This window comes from Silene latifolia, chromosome 11, assembly GCF_048544455.1.
Source record: "Silene latifolia isolate original U9 population chromosome 11, ASM4854445v1, whole genome shotgun sequence".
Lineage (NCBI taxonomy): Eukaryota > Viridiplantae > Streptophyta > Magnoliopsida > Caryophyllales > Caryophyllaceae > Silene > Silene latifolia.
In genome coordinates this window covers 22578249-22596582 of record NC_133536.1, presented here as the reverse complement: position 1 = coordinate 22596582, position 18334 = coordinate 22578249, and the positions used below count along the sequence as shown (strand labels likewise).

The window sequence follows — 18334 nt, the reverse complement described above, 5'->3', positions numbered from 1 at the left end:
GTCCTATGTCTAAAGCCCATTGAATATGCATAACGCATTACAAACGACAAATTTATTTGAACAAGTTTTAAACAACTTTTATAAAGAAACGCCTTTTGCAAAGCCTATGTGTTTCCTCATTCGAGGTCCATGTGATAATTGCTTACGTGCATATGTGTTTATGTTCTATTTGCATATTAGATTGCATTCTTGTGTGGCTAATATCCATGCAGGTAAGTATCGAAGCGAGTGCTCGCTCCGACTGGGGGCTTCACCCAAGTCTTCATTCTCCCCAGCACAGCAGTATTTTGCAGTATTGCTCACTCAAGATTTCTTCCATGACGATCAAGATGTTCCTAGTCGTCAAAATATTTGTCCCCGGCGCAGCAGTATTTTGCAGTATTGCTCACTCAAGATTTCTTCCATGGCGATCAAGATGTTCCTAATCGTCAATATATTCCTCAACAAGAGTTCGCTTGAGACCGACGCAAGCACATTCAACCTCAAGTTTTTGCCAGAGTTCGCTTGAGACCGACGCAAGCAGATTCCCCAGCAGTTTCTACCGACGTCCTGCTACCCTCAATATTATTGTTTCCCCGTGGAGTTCGGCAAAGGTGTCATTCTCCAGAAGTTCCCAAACCAAAGCCTCCTTCCTTAGGTTCGTAAACCCAAAGTTAGGATTCTTACCCCTAGATTCTTAGATCCCAAAATGGCTTCCCATAGGTTCATAAACCTTTAAGCTCCCATACCAACGACCTTAGGTTCATAAACCCATAAATCCTTTTGAAGTTCCCATACCATAGGAAGCTTGGATGCATGTGTCCAAAACAACAATTAGTAACCCAGTAGTTCCTAAACTTAACCCTAGGATCCCAAATCCTCTTAGGTTCACAAGCCTTTAAGTTCCCATACCGACCGTCCTTTTAGGTTCATATACCCAGGTTCGCACACCCAGCTTCTTTTAAGTTCCCAAACTCCCTAGAGTTCATACACTTTTCCTTTTAGGATCATATTCCTTTAGGATCATCACTTCCTTAGAGTTCCTATACCCAGCCTTCGGTTTACCCCTTAAGTTGAACTTACTTTAGACCTCCTTCCCGTTGATGTTTTCCTTTAGGGTCCCACACCCTAGCACAATCCTTATATATCTTTTAGGTCTTACCCTTAGCTCCTATGCTTACCCTTAGCTCCTATGCACCTCCGGAAGCATCTCGAGAAAGAAGTCTCAGGTATGATCTCTTCTTATGGTTGGCGAGCCTCCTTACGTAGTCTAATGGACTTTAAACGACCCTCCCCGGAAGTCGACAGACTCTAAAATGTTCCCGACGACAGGTCCTTGGCTCAGACCCCTTGAGCCGCCTCGCGTCGCCATAGTCGTCAGGTTGTAATCTCCGATTGACCTGATGGCTATACTTTGACTTTCGCCTTGTCCAAGCCTCAGTCAAAGTGGGGGCTCTGTAGACACCTCGTTTCTGCACCTCCCGCAAACCACCCGGTGATGATTGGGCCGCATGTTTGGTACGCGGAACGATTTGTGACAGTTCATAAGATTATCGTCAAGTGATTGCTCAAACATTAATGTCTACCTCTTAGTTGTCATCTAGGTGTCATCATGGTCGTTTTGACAGTAATTAGAGTACATTTGGAGTCCGGGTCAAAAACCGTCTTCATTTCCTAAAACCGTCAAATCCCGAGTCAAAGCAATGTGCTTGTCTACCTAAGGTCAGGATGTCATAAAATGTTGAGATTATATCTCATTTTGAGTCTCATGTCACTTCATTAGGCTAAACTTAAAGTTTACATTACAAAATGTGCATTTCATTTAGTTAAAATGATAACCCGACCTTTAGGCCCATTTTACGAGGTCATAACGAGTTTTTTGGGTCGGGCCTATTTCAAAGAAAGTTATAGATCTCTTTCTTAGCTTTCCAACGCCACCGAAATCACCTTAATCCGAGTCTTGTAGAGAAAGTTATGCCTAAAATACGACAGGCTGTCAAACGCGCTTTCTTGCGCGGGGAGGAACCCCGAGGAAAGGACGCGCAAGTCTTTGCGCCTCTTCCAAGGGACGCAGCACTGCTTTGCGCCTTTTCCCAGGGCTTTCTTTTTGTCCAAGTTTCCGTGTTTTAACCTAAGTCGGTTATTTCCGGATCTTTCTTTCCGTGTCCTAGTCTTACCATAATTCCGCCGTGTGATTAGTATAAATAGGAGCCTTCGTTCCTCATATTTCTCACGCGAGTGTCCGCCCTTCTCTTCTCCCTTTGCATTCTAGACTTCGTTCTTACTAATTGGCGCCTACGTGCTTGGACTTCCGACCACGTAAGCTCGGATCTTTCCGGGTACCAGCCTCTCCGTTGCATGACCGACCAATTTGACCAACTACACTTAATCAACTTAATTAATCAATCGTTTTCCTCTTACGAGGGCACTTTCTTTGCATTCGCGTCGAGCATCACTAATCGATCTTCTTAGTTCTTCTCGTTCCGTCAACATGTAAGTCTGAGGGTGTATTAATCTTCCTTTTATTTATTGTATTTTATTATCGTATCGTCTTTGTAAGGTTTATGTCGAAAACCCCATTAAAATCGATTTCTAAAACCGTCTTTAAAACCTGTTTTGCGGATTTCCAGTAGACAGACGTCGAGAAAAGACGCAGCAACCGCTGCGCCTCTTCGAAGGAGCGCAGCACCTGCTGCGCCTCTTCGTGAGGCCGCCATGATTCTCGCTTCTTTTCTTCTTCCTCCGTCCTCTGTAATTCGTATCAAATTAACTTCTTTTGTTTTGTTCGTCTGTTAATTCGTTCACATGATAGTTTAATAATTCATATGTATATTAACCATCATCATTAACATGTTTAAATCGTCATAAATCCGACTCAAATCCCAAATAACCAATATTTGCGGGTTTTCGTCATTAAATTCAAATTCGAGTTTTAGGGATTCAATTCGTTCATATTGGGTTTCTGGGATTCATTGTTGATATATTTTCATCTGTTTGTTCATTAATCCGTCGTCGTTCATCATGTTTAGTCTAATTCGTTTAGTTCAGTTAGTTTAATAAATCATTCATTAACATCGACCCTTCACATAATTAATCCGTCTTGTTTCCGTCTTAACCATGTTTTACTGTTTTATGACCTCAATCATATGTAAATAACCTGCTAATAACTTTCATCCGAGTCTAAAATCGTAATCAATCCATTAATTTACCAATTAACATTAATCGTTTTGCGATTCCGGCTTCACGACTGGGAGAACTCACCCTTGGAAGACGCAAAGAATCGCTGCGCCTCTTCCAAAGGGCGCGATTTCTGCTGCGCTTTGTTCAGGATGAGTTCTGCCTCTGAACTCCTTTTCTGCCTTGACCTAGTTTAATTAGTAAGCGTATTAATCAACTAATATTCGTATTATCACCTTCTGACTTGTTCGTATTTCTTTGTTTTATTCTTTTATTCTTTTTTCCCAAATTATCCGTTTTAGCGGTATTTTCGACATAAATCGCCTATTCCAATGTAATTATTGTATTTCTTTTATTGTATTTCCTTTTATCATTTGTATGTTTCCACATGTAAATCAACATTAAATCCAACTTCGACATTTATTGTATGCTAAATTACGTGTCAACCGACTTAGTTAAATCTTCACATGCTAGGATTAAAACTTGGATGTTGCATTGCATGCATTATAGCCGACGATATATCAAGTACGAATAACTTCCCTAATCATTAGTAGAGGCCGCTATCGAGGCGGGCGGGATTAGGTGTTCGATCAAAAGAGCTTCCTAATACGTACCCTCACCCCTTACTCCAGATCTCCGTGAGCACCCGTGTTCATTGGCATCCACGAGAGTCATTCTAGACATAGAATGCTAAGGGTAACGATTGCTTAGTGTTCATGTCACTACTTTGTGTCTTGACATGACACGAGGTATTCGAACGGTTCCAATTTCCCATAAAAATTGGTGGCGACTCCATACAAAATGCAAACGCTTGTTTCGTTTCTCACCAAGCGCCCCCGTGGGCGGCCCGCTGTCCACACCAAGACCCCTCGGCATGGAGTCAACAGGGCCCGCCGGCCTGCCATGGGTCCCCCGGCTGAGGGTAGAACAGTCTTTCCACCTGCTAGCCACTTGGCCACTTGGCCACTACGTGACAAAAGGTGAAAGCCTATAAATACTCCTCAACCCTCATTGAGGAAAGGATCCGAAAATAATCAGTTAAACACACTAATCTGGTATAAACTCCCTTATCTCTGTACAATATACTTTGTGCCAAGTAACACACAACTTAATCCCTTTTAAGTTTACTGACTTGAGCGTCGGAGTGAGTTCGCTCGGTACCAAGCCGAGCCCTCAGTTTGTTCATTGTTTCAGAAGAGGCCGAAAGGAAGAGTCAAGCAAAGTCATCATTCTACAAGCTTACGTGGTAACAAACCTGCTCTGGAATTATACCCGGAACAAAGTTAAAACAATTAGTTAAAGTTTAGAAATATTGAACCTTAATTTTAAAACTTGAAACTTTTCAAGATCAAATTCCAAACCTAGGTAGTTGATGTTGACGATGATTATTAACAATCTTCATCTTTAGTTTTAATTCCAAACCTAGGTAACATGACTCACTTTTCTCGTTACAAAAAGTGGGTCTATGTTACCTTTGGGGTGATTGTGTAGGAATATAAGAAATTCAGTCTAGTTAGTTTGTCCTAACTAGAGTTAAAAGTTTGTTAAGAAGTAGTTAGGAGGTTGTTACATTGCCACAATGTCGGTTTACACTTAGTATATAAGACAATGATCCTATATGATTGTATACACAATTTACACAATTCAATCAATACAACTCTGAATATTTTCTCTCTACATCTTTCTCTTATTCTCTTTCTTTCTCTCTATTCTCTCGTTACATCAATCAATCATCATATCTTCATATTCTAAACATGGTGATCCATGAATTCTTTCATGGTATCAGAGCAGGATCTTTCTGATCCTGTTTCTGCTTATCTTTTGTTATTTATGTTTTAGTTACGCTTCCGCAAATACATTTTTTTTCTTTTTCGAGAAAATCCATAAACAATATTCAAAATGCCTGAACCAGAGAATAACAACAACATTGATGTTAATGATCCACACTATGTTCATCTATCTGACGCACCTGGTGGAAAGCTTGTTGCTAATATGTTTGAAGGTTCTGGTTATGGTGGTTGGCGAAGGTCTATGTTGATTGCTCTTTCAGCTAGGAACAAGATTGGGTTTATAGATGGTTCCATTCCCAAGCCTGCATCTACTGCTCATACAGCTAAAGTCTGGCAAAGATGCAATGATGTTGTCTTTTCTTGGATTCTAAGTTCTATCTCTCCCACTATTGTTGATTCCATTCTCTTCAACAATTCAGCCAAAGATGCATGGGATGAGCTCCAAAAAAGATTTGGTCAATCAAATGGTGCGCAACTGTACGGTGTCCAGAAGAAATTAAATGATTTTTCCCAAGGCAGTGATGATATTGTTACTTATTTCACCAAATTGAAATCTGTTTGGGACGAGATTGCCAGTATGGGAATGAATCCAAGATGTTGTTGTACCTGTAACTATGGAGCACAAGAAAAGCAGATGCATTTTCAAGAAAGTCAGCGTGTAGTTCAATTTCTGATGGGTCTGAATGACTCCTATTCTGTGATTAGAGGCACGATTTTGATGCAAAATCCTTTACCAAAGATGTCTGTCATTTACAACAATCTTCTACAAGAAGAAAGGCAGCGAGAAATTCATAATTCAACACAATTTCAAGCAGAATCTTCTGCAATGATGGCTAAGAATCTGAATAACAAAGGCAATTCTTGGAATCACAAAGGCTATCAGGGTAACAAAAACATGCATTCTGGCAGTAATCAGGGAAATTACAACAATACCAACAATGTTGATTTACAGGAATTTTGGGAATCACAACAATAATGGGAATTTTAATGGGAATAACAACAACTTCAACAACAGTATGGGCAACAAAGGTCATAATACTGGTTTTAATGGAATAAGGAATGGCACAGCTCAGAATCCTCATGTTGTTGAAGACAAGCCACCACCTTTCTGCAACTATTGCAAGAAGTATAGACATTCTGTTGATAGTTGCTATCATCTAATGAACAGAAAAAGAAGACTAGCTGCTAATGCTTTCTGCAACAACCAAGAAACTGGAAACTCTGGGTTTGAAAATGGTCAGTTTTCAGGTGCTGTGTCTGGTGTAGTGTCCAATTTCAATGCAACACAAGGTCAGTCCAGTCAGACAAGAGGGGATGGAGCAAGTACTTCTCATAATCAACAGAATAACAATCAGCTTTCTTCTGCTAATTTTGATGGTATGAACACTCACTCCACTTCTTTGTCTTGCAATGCTTGTTGTTCTAATTTTACAAGTACTTGGATTCTAGACACTGGTGCCAGTGATCATTTTTGCTCTAATAAAAATTTGTTCAATAATTCTCGAAATATTGAAAAACCATATATTACCTAATGGGGAGATAGTAACCATAGATACAATTAGGACTGTGCACATCACTTCTGATTTCATTTTATATAATGTGCTATATGTTCCATGTTTTAAGTACAATCTTATTTCCATTAGCAAGTTGAGCAAACAGTTAAACTCAGTGGTGAGTTTTATCCCCAACCTTTGCTATCTGCAAGACTCTTCCAGGAAGCACTTGCACCTTGGTAGAAACCATAATGACTTGTATCTGCTTCAATCTAATAACAATAAGACATCTATACTAGAGAATAAAGGAGATTATAGCTGTAGTACTAATTCTGTCATTTCTAAAATTTCTTGTAAAACCTGGCATCATAGGTTGGGACATGTACCACTTTACAAGTTGAAGCAGTTGCAAATATATAATGTCTTACCTGTTTCTGAGACTGATATAATATCTTGTATTGTTTGTGCTAAAGCTAGACAACATAGATTGTCTTTTCCTTCAAGTATGACTACTTCAATGCATCATTTTCAGTTGCTTCATATAGACCTATGGGGTCCTTACCATACTCCTACTTACAATGGATATAAATATTTCCTCACTATTGTTAATGATTTCACCAAGTGTACTTGGACACACCTTTTATCTTGCAAAAGTAATGCTTTTTGTTTCATTAAATCTTTTATTAAAATGGTAGAAACTCAGTTTGATCAAAAAGTCAAGATCATCAGGTCTGACAATGCTTTTGAATTAGGCACAAGTGATGCTACTGCACAGTTTTTGACTGACAATGGTATTCTACATCAGACTACTTGCTTTCACACACCCCAACAAAATGGAGTTGTGGAACGTAAACATAAATACCTTTTAGAGACAGCTAGAGCCTTAAAATTTCAGTCTAACTTACCTACTTAAGTACTGGGGTGACTGTATCTTGACTGCCACATATTGTTAACAGGCTACCTTCTAAAATTCTTAAAAATGTATCACCTTTTCAAGTTCTGTTTGTTAAAGCTCATGATCTGTCTCACCTAAGAGCATTGATTGGTTGTCTTGTTTATGCTTCAACAACTAAGCCAGGGAGAGACAAGTTCTCTCCAAGAGCATCTCCTTGTGTTCTATTAGGATATCCATTTGGAAAAAAAGGCATATAAACTGTTAAATCTAGACAATCATTCCATTCTTATATCTAGAGATGTTGTTTTCCATGAAGAAATTTTCCCATATATTAAAGATTCAACAAATAGTTTCAGGCCATTAGTTGTTCCTGATAACATTGATTCTATGCCTAATATGTTCACTACATCAGATCAGAACACTGGACCTGTTATAACAAATAATACAAACAATCTTGGTCCTACTAACCCAAATGCTACTACCCCTAATTCTTCTATCACTACATATGTTCCTGGTCCTAGACAGTCAACTAGAAACTCTTGACCACCTGCCTATTTAGAACACTATGTTTGTCCTCACAGAAACAGGAAATCCTGTAATGCTGTTGTCAATGATATCTACTGCAGTAACACTCTCACATCCTTATGTGAGGATTTCTTATCTAGTCATGATATTTCTTCTATTTGTTTCAATGCCACTACTGTGGACAAGGCCTTGGTTCCCATCCAAGAGCCCACTTCTTATGAACAGGCTGCAGCATTTCCAAAATGGCAAGGAGCCATAGCAGCAGAGTTCAAAGCACTTGCAGATAATCAAACTTGGAGTGTTGTTCCTTTGCCCACTGGAAAAAAGGCTATCTCCTGCAAATGGGTGTTCAAAGTAAAACACAAATCAGATGGTTCTATAGAGAGATACAAAACAAGATTGGTAGTTAAAGGATACACTCAGAAGGAGGGAATAGACTATACTGAAACTTTTTCACCAGTTGTAAAAATGACAACCATAAGGAGCCTTGTTGCTGTTGCAGTTAAGAAAAATTGGTGTATGCTTCAATTAGATGTCAACAATGCTTTCCTTCATGGTGAGCTAGATGAGGAAGTTTATATGAAAGTTCCTCCTGGGATGACAGCTAAAGGCAAGAATTTGGTTTGTAAGCTACAAAAGTCTCTTTATGGCTTGAAACAAGCTTCAAGGCAATGGAATGCCAAGCTGTGTAATGCCCTGAAATCCAGAGGATATGAGCAATCTCTTAATGATTACTCACTTTTAAAAAAGAAAACCAATGGGAAAGTGGTTTTCCTTGCAGTTTATGTCGATGATATACTATTAGTTGGAGATAATACAGATGAAATTGCAAATTTAAAAACCTTTTTGGACAACACTTTCAAAATCAAGGATCTTGGCACCATCAATTACTTTTTGGGGATGGAGTTTACACAAACTGCCACAGGAATGGCTGTATCTCAGAAGAAATTCACCAAAGAGTTACTAACTGAGTTTGGTTGTCAAGATAGCAGGCCAGTCAGTTGTCCTTTGGATCCAACAGTCAGAATTGACAAAGAATCAGGCAACCTCATAGACAACCCAGCAGACTACAGAAAGTTGGTGGGTAAATTGAACTATCTCACCAACACTAGGCCTGATATTGCTTTTTCAGTACAGTTATTAAGCCAATTTATGTCTTTTCCAAGAGAAACACATTGGACAGCTGCTCTACATGTCCTCAAGTATCTGTCTAAAGATCCAAGTCAAGGGATTCTTCTGAATAACAATGCCAATCTTAAACTAGAAGGTTATTGTGATGCTGACTGGGCAGCTTGTTCTCATACAAGACGATCAGTCAGTGGGTTTGTCATCTTCCTAGGTGGTAGTTTGCTCTCCTGGAAATCTAAAAAGCAGCAAACGGTTTCCCTTTCATCAGCAGAGGCTGAATACAGGTCACTTAGAAGACTCACTGCAGAATTGGCTTGGTTGAGTCGCTTACTTGTTGAACTGGAAGTTCCAAACATATCTTGCATACCAGTCAAATGTGACAGTCAGGCTGCAATACACATTGCTAAAAACCCCATCTTCCACGAACGAACAAAGCACATTGACCTTGATTGTCATTTCGTCCGTGAAAAGCTGATGCAAGGTCTCATAAGTCTCTCTTACATTCCTACCAAAGAACAACCTGCTGACATGTTCACTAAAGCTTTGAATGGTCCTCAACATCGTCTTTTGCAGTCCGAGTTGGGGATGCCTTCTACACCCTCCAACTTGAGAGGGGGGGGGGGTGTTTGGAATATAAGAAATTCAGTCTAGTTAGTTTGTCCTAACTAGAGTTAAAAGTTTGTTAAGAAGTAGTTAGGAGGTTGTTACATTGCCACAATGTCGGTTTACACTTAGTATATAAGGCAATGATCCTATATGATTGTATACACAATTTACACAATTCAATCAATACAACTCTGAATATTTTCTCTCTACATCTTTCTCTTATTCTCTTTCTTTCTCTCTATTCTCTCGTTACATCAATCAATCATCATATCTTCATCTTCTAAACATGGTGATCCATGAATTCTTTCAGGATGGGATGGAGTATTAAAATATACTCCCTCACATTTCTATGTTCTTACCATGTCATTATAATACTACTCACATATAATGGAGAAATGGGAAGAATATTAAAATGTGGAGGGAGTATGTATTAAAGTGAAAAATGAGAGAAAAAAATATGGAGAATCCAAATTACGTTTCACATCACCCCTCGGCCCTCTCGTGTTATAAATTGCACACATCTCTATATATACTAATAAAAAGACAAACTAACTATTTACCTTAATGATACATCAACATTTTCAAGTATCTACACAATCCACCTCCACATCACCAAGTCATTTATTAGCAAAAGACAAAAAAAAATTCAAAGAACTAAATAACGCCATTCCCCTCATTTAAGGGGTCGTTTGGTTCAACAAGTCGGAATGAAATGGAATGGAGTTTGATAATATAGTGGTATGGGGTTCTAAATCCATACTTGTCTAATCTTGCTTGGTTCATCATAAATTATAGAAGGAGGGAATGAAGTTTGAATCCAAGGGAGGAGGATGGGTATGGGATTCCAAGGGGTTGGGGTGGAGTTAGAATCCATTAGGTATCTAACTCCATTCCAAATCACCCCAACCAAACAATGGAATGGATCAAATCCATTCCATTCCATTCCAATATGTCCAACCAAACACCCTTAAATGAATTCTAGCATGTCACACCGTTATTTGTTATTTAAAAAGAAAAAAATTGTCTTTTTAACTTTAAAGTATATTAAACGACCTAAACAATAATTAGACATCAAAGTAAATTCTAAATTTTAATTTTAGGATTTTATTGCAAAAAAAAAAAAAAAACACATTACATCACTATAACTTTTATTACGCTTGTATATGTTATCCTCTCTTACTAGCTTAAGACCAGTGTAAAATTGCATGGGCATATATATTGGACATATAAATAAGCTTTTATTATTTTATTGTTACAATATCATATTAATTTAATCGTGCAATATTATGTTGTATAATTGTACCTGTAATTTTAATGAATTGGTTACATATTAAAAGGGTATATAAAAATAAAATAATATATTTTTTTCATATATTGTACTTCAAATATTATATAGCTTAATAAATTGAATATCATAGTACAAGGATCTATAACCTCTTAAAATGCAAGAAGTTTCAAAAATACTCCTTAGGAGCAATGACTCTCGTGCTCCTCATGTGCCTACTACCTAGAATAGTACTTTCGCTGTGCTCTCACATTTCTTCCTTGAATAGCTCCTTAGTTTGCCATTTTTCAGTCTCCCCCACTCATTTCAGAATTCACCTTTACCAAATTCCATTTCCTAATACCTATTTCCCCTTTCAATTCCAGTTAACTTTACTAATTCATTCATCTTTCTCATTTGATTTTAATTTAAATTTCTATTTGTTTTGACGACATCCCTCACATAGTCACATAGCAGCTTGTTTGCCTTGTTTCGCCTCCCCCATTCAATATCCCACCACAATGACGAAGACGATGATGAATTAACGCGATGGCCATGGCGATGCTGAGGCTGATGACGACGACGATGGGAGCGCAACCCTTGATGATGACGATGGGAGCGCTTTAAGTTATCAATTATGATGATGATGATGGAAGTTTGTGATATCCTATTCGACTACTTTTGTCTGTAAGTTCTAATTAATTGTGATAGGATCAGAATTAGTCTTTCTTTTGAATTAGTGTGATCGCCATGGTGTTCATGTATGTACATAATTCATGTCTTAGTAGTAATTACTTGACCCATATATTTGTTTTTCTTGATTTCGATCCTTACCCATTTGATTTTCATTTTGAAAGTCAAATTTATTTATTACTTTATTTTTATATGAGTTTTTTGTTTTGTATATGATGCCCTCTCGAAGTGAGCTCTGGCTATTTTTAGGATGTGCGGTTGTCTCTACCTACAGGTCTTTGCTTACAGTCCGGATCACCTGTCCCGCAATTTTGTCCCACTTCCTGTCCCATCCACAAAAAACTGACATGTGGCAAAAAAAAAAAAAAAAGAAATGAGTCACGTGCATTCATCCTCTACTACTCCATCTTCTTCTCCCTGCATCATAACCCAAATAACCTTCATAATCCGATAAACACTCCATCATCGTTCATCACTATGCTCACCCCACATCATAAATCAAACACCACGCACGAACTTGGGATCGAAACCCGAGTATCGCTTCAGCAACAACAACGACAACCACCTTCGCTGCCTCCTCGCCTAATTCAGTTGTAGCAGCCCGTAATTTAACTCATTCATGGCTCGATTCCGGCCGCGAAATCAACCACCTCTTTCGCACCAACCACTTTGAGCGTCAGAAGCTCTTCTCGCTCACATTAACTACCGGTGCACCACCGCGACACCAGAATCATAACAGCTTCTACCCATCTCTACCCCAACACCAAACTCGTACCGCACAACCACGTGCAATTATGTGAGACAACTGTTACACCACCACGACATCATCAAATTCGTCGTCACTACCAATTCGCAGACCGCCAATCGAAGTCATTGAAGCTCGGGTCCAACCATCATATCATAAATTCGTAACTATTTCATATTATTTCAGATTTTGATTTTGTTATGTTTTTGTTTTTTTGTTTTATCTTTTGATTCTATTTTTAATTTCTAACCTGGAAGTGAGAACTGAGAAGGGGTCGGGGGAAGAAGACAGAGTAAAAGATGAGGGAATAAATGCACGTGACTCATTTTCTTTTTATTTTCTTTTTATTTTATTTTTTTGCCACATGTCAGTTTTTTGTGGATGGGACAGGGAGTGGGACAAAATTGCGGGACAGGTGATCCGGACTGCTTTGCTTATTAGTGGTAGTGTTCTTAACTATTTTGTTATTAAGTTTTACAATTATTTCTGTTATTTATGTATTGTTGTTTTGATTCTTAATGATTACACTTTCAAATTCGGTTTTACATATAGAACAATTATTTATTTGGGTATTTGATTTTGATGGGTCGAAAGTTCCTTGATTTTTTTAACAGTTAATGGTCTTGTGTTTAAAATTGTATCTAGCTTTGAATGTTTACCCATGTTCTAATTTGAGTTTGTAGTTGATTATTTTGCTTGGTTGAATTACTTTGGCCTTTCAATAGTGTTCATTTGTTCAATATATCAAAGTTACATTGCCATATTTAGGTTTCTACTACTACTATGATTAAGGGAGATCCAGTCATCCAGGGGAGATCGGATTACGAGAGCACAAACGGAAAATATAGGTTAGGTGACTCCAGTATCCGTAGATTCCCTATTTTCAATTTTTTGTCATATTCTAATTTCATCAGTTGTGTCATTTCTTAACTGACCTCTTTATTTGTGGTTATTTGTCTAAAAGTGCAACATTTTGCATTTACGATATATTAGGAACTGATCGTATAATGCACAATGTTGGTTTTGGCGTTGTCGAGGGTTTCAGTTTGTTGCATTTGTTCTGCCCCTTTCGTCTCAATATGTATAGTTAATTATGTGGTTAGGTAGTGCATCACCCTCACGAGTTTGACAATAATACTCTTTCCAATTGTCAAAAAAAAAAAAAAAAAAAAAAACAGATTTTATGTCGTCCAAGTGAACTTTAAGGCAGGCTAGGCAGCACATATGCAGTCAGCATTTGTACGCTAATAATCGTTCCAAGTATTTCCAGTCGAAGATTAAAACAGTAGAACTAAATGTTACATGGCAAACAAATCCTATTTTTCAAAAAATTATGAATGTACAGATTTAAGTAAGCTAACTGCTCCAGAGGTCGCTTAGGCTCATGCACTCTTCTGTTGCGATGTGGCCGTCAAAAAAGCAAAGAGCAACACCAAGAGTACATAAACGGGTATTACATTTACTCCACTTGTGAAAGATCCCCTCCTGTCTCGGCATGGGTCCTGAACGAGAAAAAACACTACTGTCACAACTCTTTCATCAACTATTTGTGTGCCTGCAAATATAAACTGGAGTTTATAGGAAAAATGGAAGAAGTTCAGTTTCATTCTATATTTACGTCTTTTTGTGAATTCCTTGCATAAACTTCTATTATATGTTAAGGAGGGCTAATGTATAGATGAAACTGACCCGTATTACGAGTAGTCCTGTATTGATTTCAGTTTTCATAGGATGGTTGTATATATATATTGGTGGAGATATTTGTTCAAGCAGTTGTTATCTGTTGTTTAATTGTGGTACATACTACCATGTACAACTTCTCATTCATTTTAGTTTCGTTTTCGCTTGATTTTTATAGTTTGGCCTTTTAAAATACTTATTTTAACATGTTTATTTTAGTTTTCGTGAACCTTTTCCGGTTGATTACTATAGTTGAGGTTTTTTGAAATCTGATTGCAGTTGTTAAGGATAATGAAAATCGGGCAAAGAAGGTCGTCGATTTGGATGTTTCGCAAATCGAGTCTCCTATGAATGTATGTTTCTCTTTCTCCTGTTTTTATTTCTTTTGACAATTTTGTGGTATTTGGGGGGGTTGCGCCTAAGGTTCAAAAGTGTATCAATATCTGAAACAGAATCAGGTGAATAGGCGTTCTAGCTCTTTGTTTTTTAATTCACTGTTTAACGTGCATTTTTATCTCATGTGTTCATGCTTCGTTATAAGCGTTCAGGTGTTTATACACTTTCTCGTAGAACATTTTCCTTTTCTGAAATAAAAATATGGTAATTGTTGTTTGTTTGCCTACCACTTCACGACTAAGGCATAATAAGTTGTGAAGGCGGAAGTTCAGCTGAGTATTTAACACGTATAATAAATTTCTGGCTCACTGCCATGACTACTGTTGAGGCAAGCCGACGCGGTTTGTTAAAAATGGCATGCTGTTTTCTGCAGTTCGCATAAAAACTACGTCCCCGGCTTCCTGTGTATCTTTAGTTAATATTTTTCCTTGTTTACGGATCAGCTCTAGAGCAGAATGAGCGAAGAAGCGTATAGAATTAAATAGATATACAAAATATGTTTTCTTTACGAGGTCCAAGCTTACTTCTTTTTTACATTTGATTCGGATAATATAAAGCACTGAAGCCCCTCACATTGGGTCAGTCAATCAATCGTGTCTGCTGTGTGATTCTAGCTCCATCACTTTTAAAATAGTTTAGGCCATCTTTGAAAAGATTTTTTTAATAGCAACATTATTTCTAATGCTTTTGGCAGGAAATTGTTATTGGACGGAGTGTTTCTTGTTGTTGTATATGGCATTTGTGTTTTTAAAGAAAATAACCTCTGTTTATGTAGTAATACCTTATCCGCCGCAAAATTGCTTAACGGCTTGTTTTATGCTTGTGGTGACTGGTGAGGCGTCTGTATTGGACCACTTGTCATCAAACATTAGTTACCTGGACAACCGCCTTAGATCTGGTTGCTTATTATTGGTCATTATTTCAGTAAAAAAAAAAACACTAAATTACACGAGTACAATTGAACACCGATGGGCTCATTGCATTCACAATCTTGTGCTTCCAACTCAAGACCATCTCTTAGCTCCGTCAATGAGATATTGGCAAAGCTGTAGATTTTATCCATACTAGGTTGTTTCGTTGCTCTCACTCATGTTATCTATATAATTATTATGCTATGAGTTTAGATGATGCCGTTAGGCATGCCTTTATAGGGTCATCTCAAGTGAGTTATATTAGTAAGTAAAGAACTAAAGAAGTAAAGAACTTAGCCTCTTTGCTTCAGGCTACAGTTGCTCAGGTGAGACATCTACTTTTTGAAAGTTGTGCCTAGAGATAGCAGGGTCATTATGCTCAAGTTCAGTTCAGGCTTTTTTTTTCGGTGGAATGTAAGTATGTTAAGCTCAAAAAAATATCCAATTTACAACAGATTTCGATTTTCAGCTATGTGTAAGCCTTTTCTATCACGACATATAGTAAATTAAAAACATCAAAATAAGCCTATACTTCAACACCAAAACTTATTAGCTGTTTTCATGTACCCCTGATGAACACCAGCCACTCTACGGTTGCAGTCATCCTGTACCAGTTGAGCCACATTGCTAGGATTCATGACATAACCCTCCAATCTACAAATATTACGATTGTTCCAAATATAATAACAAGTGCTCACCATAGCTGCCATAGCAATTTCTCTTCTGAACATGGAAGGACGTTTCAAGCGCATAATTTTCTTCAATTCTAGCATTACATTTGCAGGAATTTCCAACCACCTAGCTACTCCTTGAAAACATTGCCTTGCAAAGATACAATTCTGAAATAAAGGTGAGTGAGTCTCCAGTCCACACCACAGAGGAAGCACTCAGTGGGCACAACTATCCCTATCTTGTGAAGCCTATCCAGTGTAAGCAACCTCTGTTGTTGTATAAGCCACACAATGAAGCTACATTTTGGGACATTGAATCTGTTCCACACCAAATTAATTTTATACTCCGTATTAGTTATTTAGGGCAAGGCAACTTTGATTTGCGCCATTTTTGGTTGGGGTCGGCAGGTCGAGTAGGATTGTTGGGTCATCGGTTAAATGTTGTTTTTAGCGTGGGAAATATTCTACTGCCATTTGTACACATGTTCAAAACAGACCGCTACTCATAGTGTTATTAGTGAGACCGCTTCTATTATCCATTATGTGCTAATTAATACAGAGTATTACATTGAGAAAAATTGTAAAAATGTTTCACAATTTCTATATGTGAATCGGTCACTTAGGAGACTAATCTGGCATATCTTGTTTATGTTCCCGCAGGACCCCGAGGTCTTTTCCTATGCATCCGTGGTCATGAAGCTACTGGGTATGAACATCACATGAAGCTGCACATTTTAGTTGATAACTGGTTCCCGTTTGTAATGGATTCTGACTCTCTTTTATGCAGGATCGTGGAGAGTGCGGTAAAGGTGTAACAAATGTACAACCTGGACACCATGTAATTCCATGCTACCAAGCCGAGTGCAACGAATGCGAATCGGGTCTGTAAGTCGGGATTTTTGTGGAAACGGAAAGTTCGGGGGCAAAGACTCGGAGTTTGAGTTATGATGAGTGACCACAAGAGTCGTTTCTGTGTCCCGGGTCTTATCTTTTCAAATTGTTTTAACCAGGCTTCTATGTGATGAATGCTCCATGCTCTGCAATTTTTAAAAGCAACACTAAATTTATGTGCATAGGGATTGAATGCTATAGTTACGAATTATAAAAGACAGTAAGGTCAACAATAGGAGTTGCAGGTTGCTTGAATTTTGAATTTCTTTCGTGGAATGTAATAGGCTCTAATTTACTGAAAATTTGCTTTAAGGGAAGAGGATGAGGAGGGAGAGAAAGGAGGAGTGTGGATGTAGACGAAGGAGGAAGGAGGGATGAGAAAGAGGGGCAAATATTTGGGTGCTTTTATTTAGGCATTTTTTATGATATTGTTGCAAGTTTGATTGATTTTTGTTTCTTGATTTTGGGTTTTGATGGAGTTGTCGTAAATTGGTTTACGATTGTATTTTTATGTTCACATAACTGATGCATTAATAGTATTATTTTGGTCAGGATGCGCACAAATTAGGTCATCAATGAAAGAAAAGCTTTCCAAAGATAGTGGTGACATCGACTATATGCGAAAGAAATGTTTAGCAGACCATTGTATAAAAATGCTCCAGCCTCCATGATGGGGATTTTGAAGCACCAACGAGGAATGGTTGGGCTTAGTTTCGTGCATTACATTGCAACTTTAATTGTCAAAGGTGGGATAAATTTAATTATTGTCGTGTTATTACCTATTGGGACTCTAGAGTAAAAGAAATGAACCTATAAAAGCTGCCTTTTTCTTATGCTCCGTGTTCGGTTGTTCTCTAATTATTTTGCATTACACCTCGTGCTCTCATGTTTTCAAGCATCTTCGCCAATTATGCAATAACTACACTATACTTGCTCAACTATTTCTAAAATATAATGGACCATGCCCCTTGCTGTTGATATGCTTCCGACTTATCTTCACTTGGCATTTCGCCAAATTGGGGCACCGTGCCCGGTAGGGTGCGGTGCAACAACTAGTAACATAAAAAGCACCAAGTATACTCTTCTAAAGTCACGTTATCCTATGAAACAAAAAAGAATGTATTGCAATAAAAATAACAAATTAATGGAAAAAAAACAAACAAAGTCATGGCCTACGATATGATGCTCATGTGAAATTGACACGGTTAATGATGAAAATAATGAAAACATATGAGAAACATACTAAAAGTTACGAATATTGGTCAATGATGAAAATGAGCAACGGACTTATCGTCTATTCAATTTAATTACACGGTAAATTTGTATCACAGTTCTTAATGTCCCAATTAAGTAGTTCCATATACTTTTATCCGGTATTACGTCGAATTACCCATATAATATCTTAACTTATAAAAAAATTGATATTAAAATGTTATGATTCTCATCAAACTACATGAATTATAATTCAAGTGAAATATTTTTTGGAGTCT

General features: G+C 37.8%; 1 protein-coding gene across 1 annotated transcript; it reads left to right on the top strand.

The window, feature by feature from the left end:
* Positions 1 to 5055: 5055 nt before the first annotated feature.
* Positions 5056 to 5922, top strand: LOC141613085 (uncharacterized). Its single transcript, XM_074431820.1, has one exon. It carries the CDS (start codon positions 5056 to 5058, stop codon positions 5920 to 5922), a length of 867 nt encoding a protein of 288 aa, XP_074287921.1.
* Positions 5923 to 18334: the final 12412 nt, after the last annotated feature.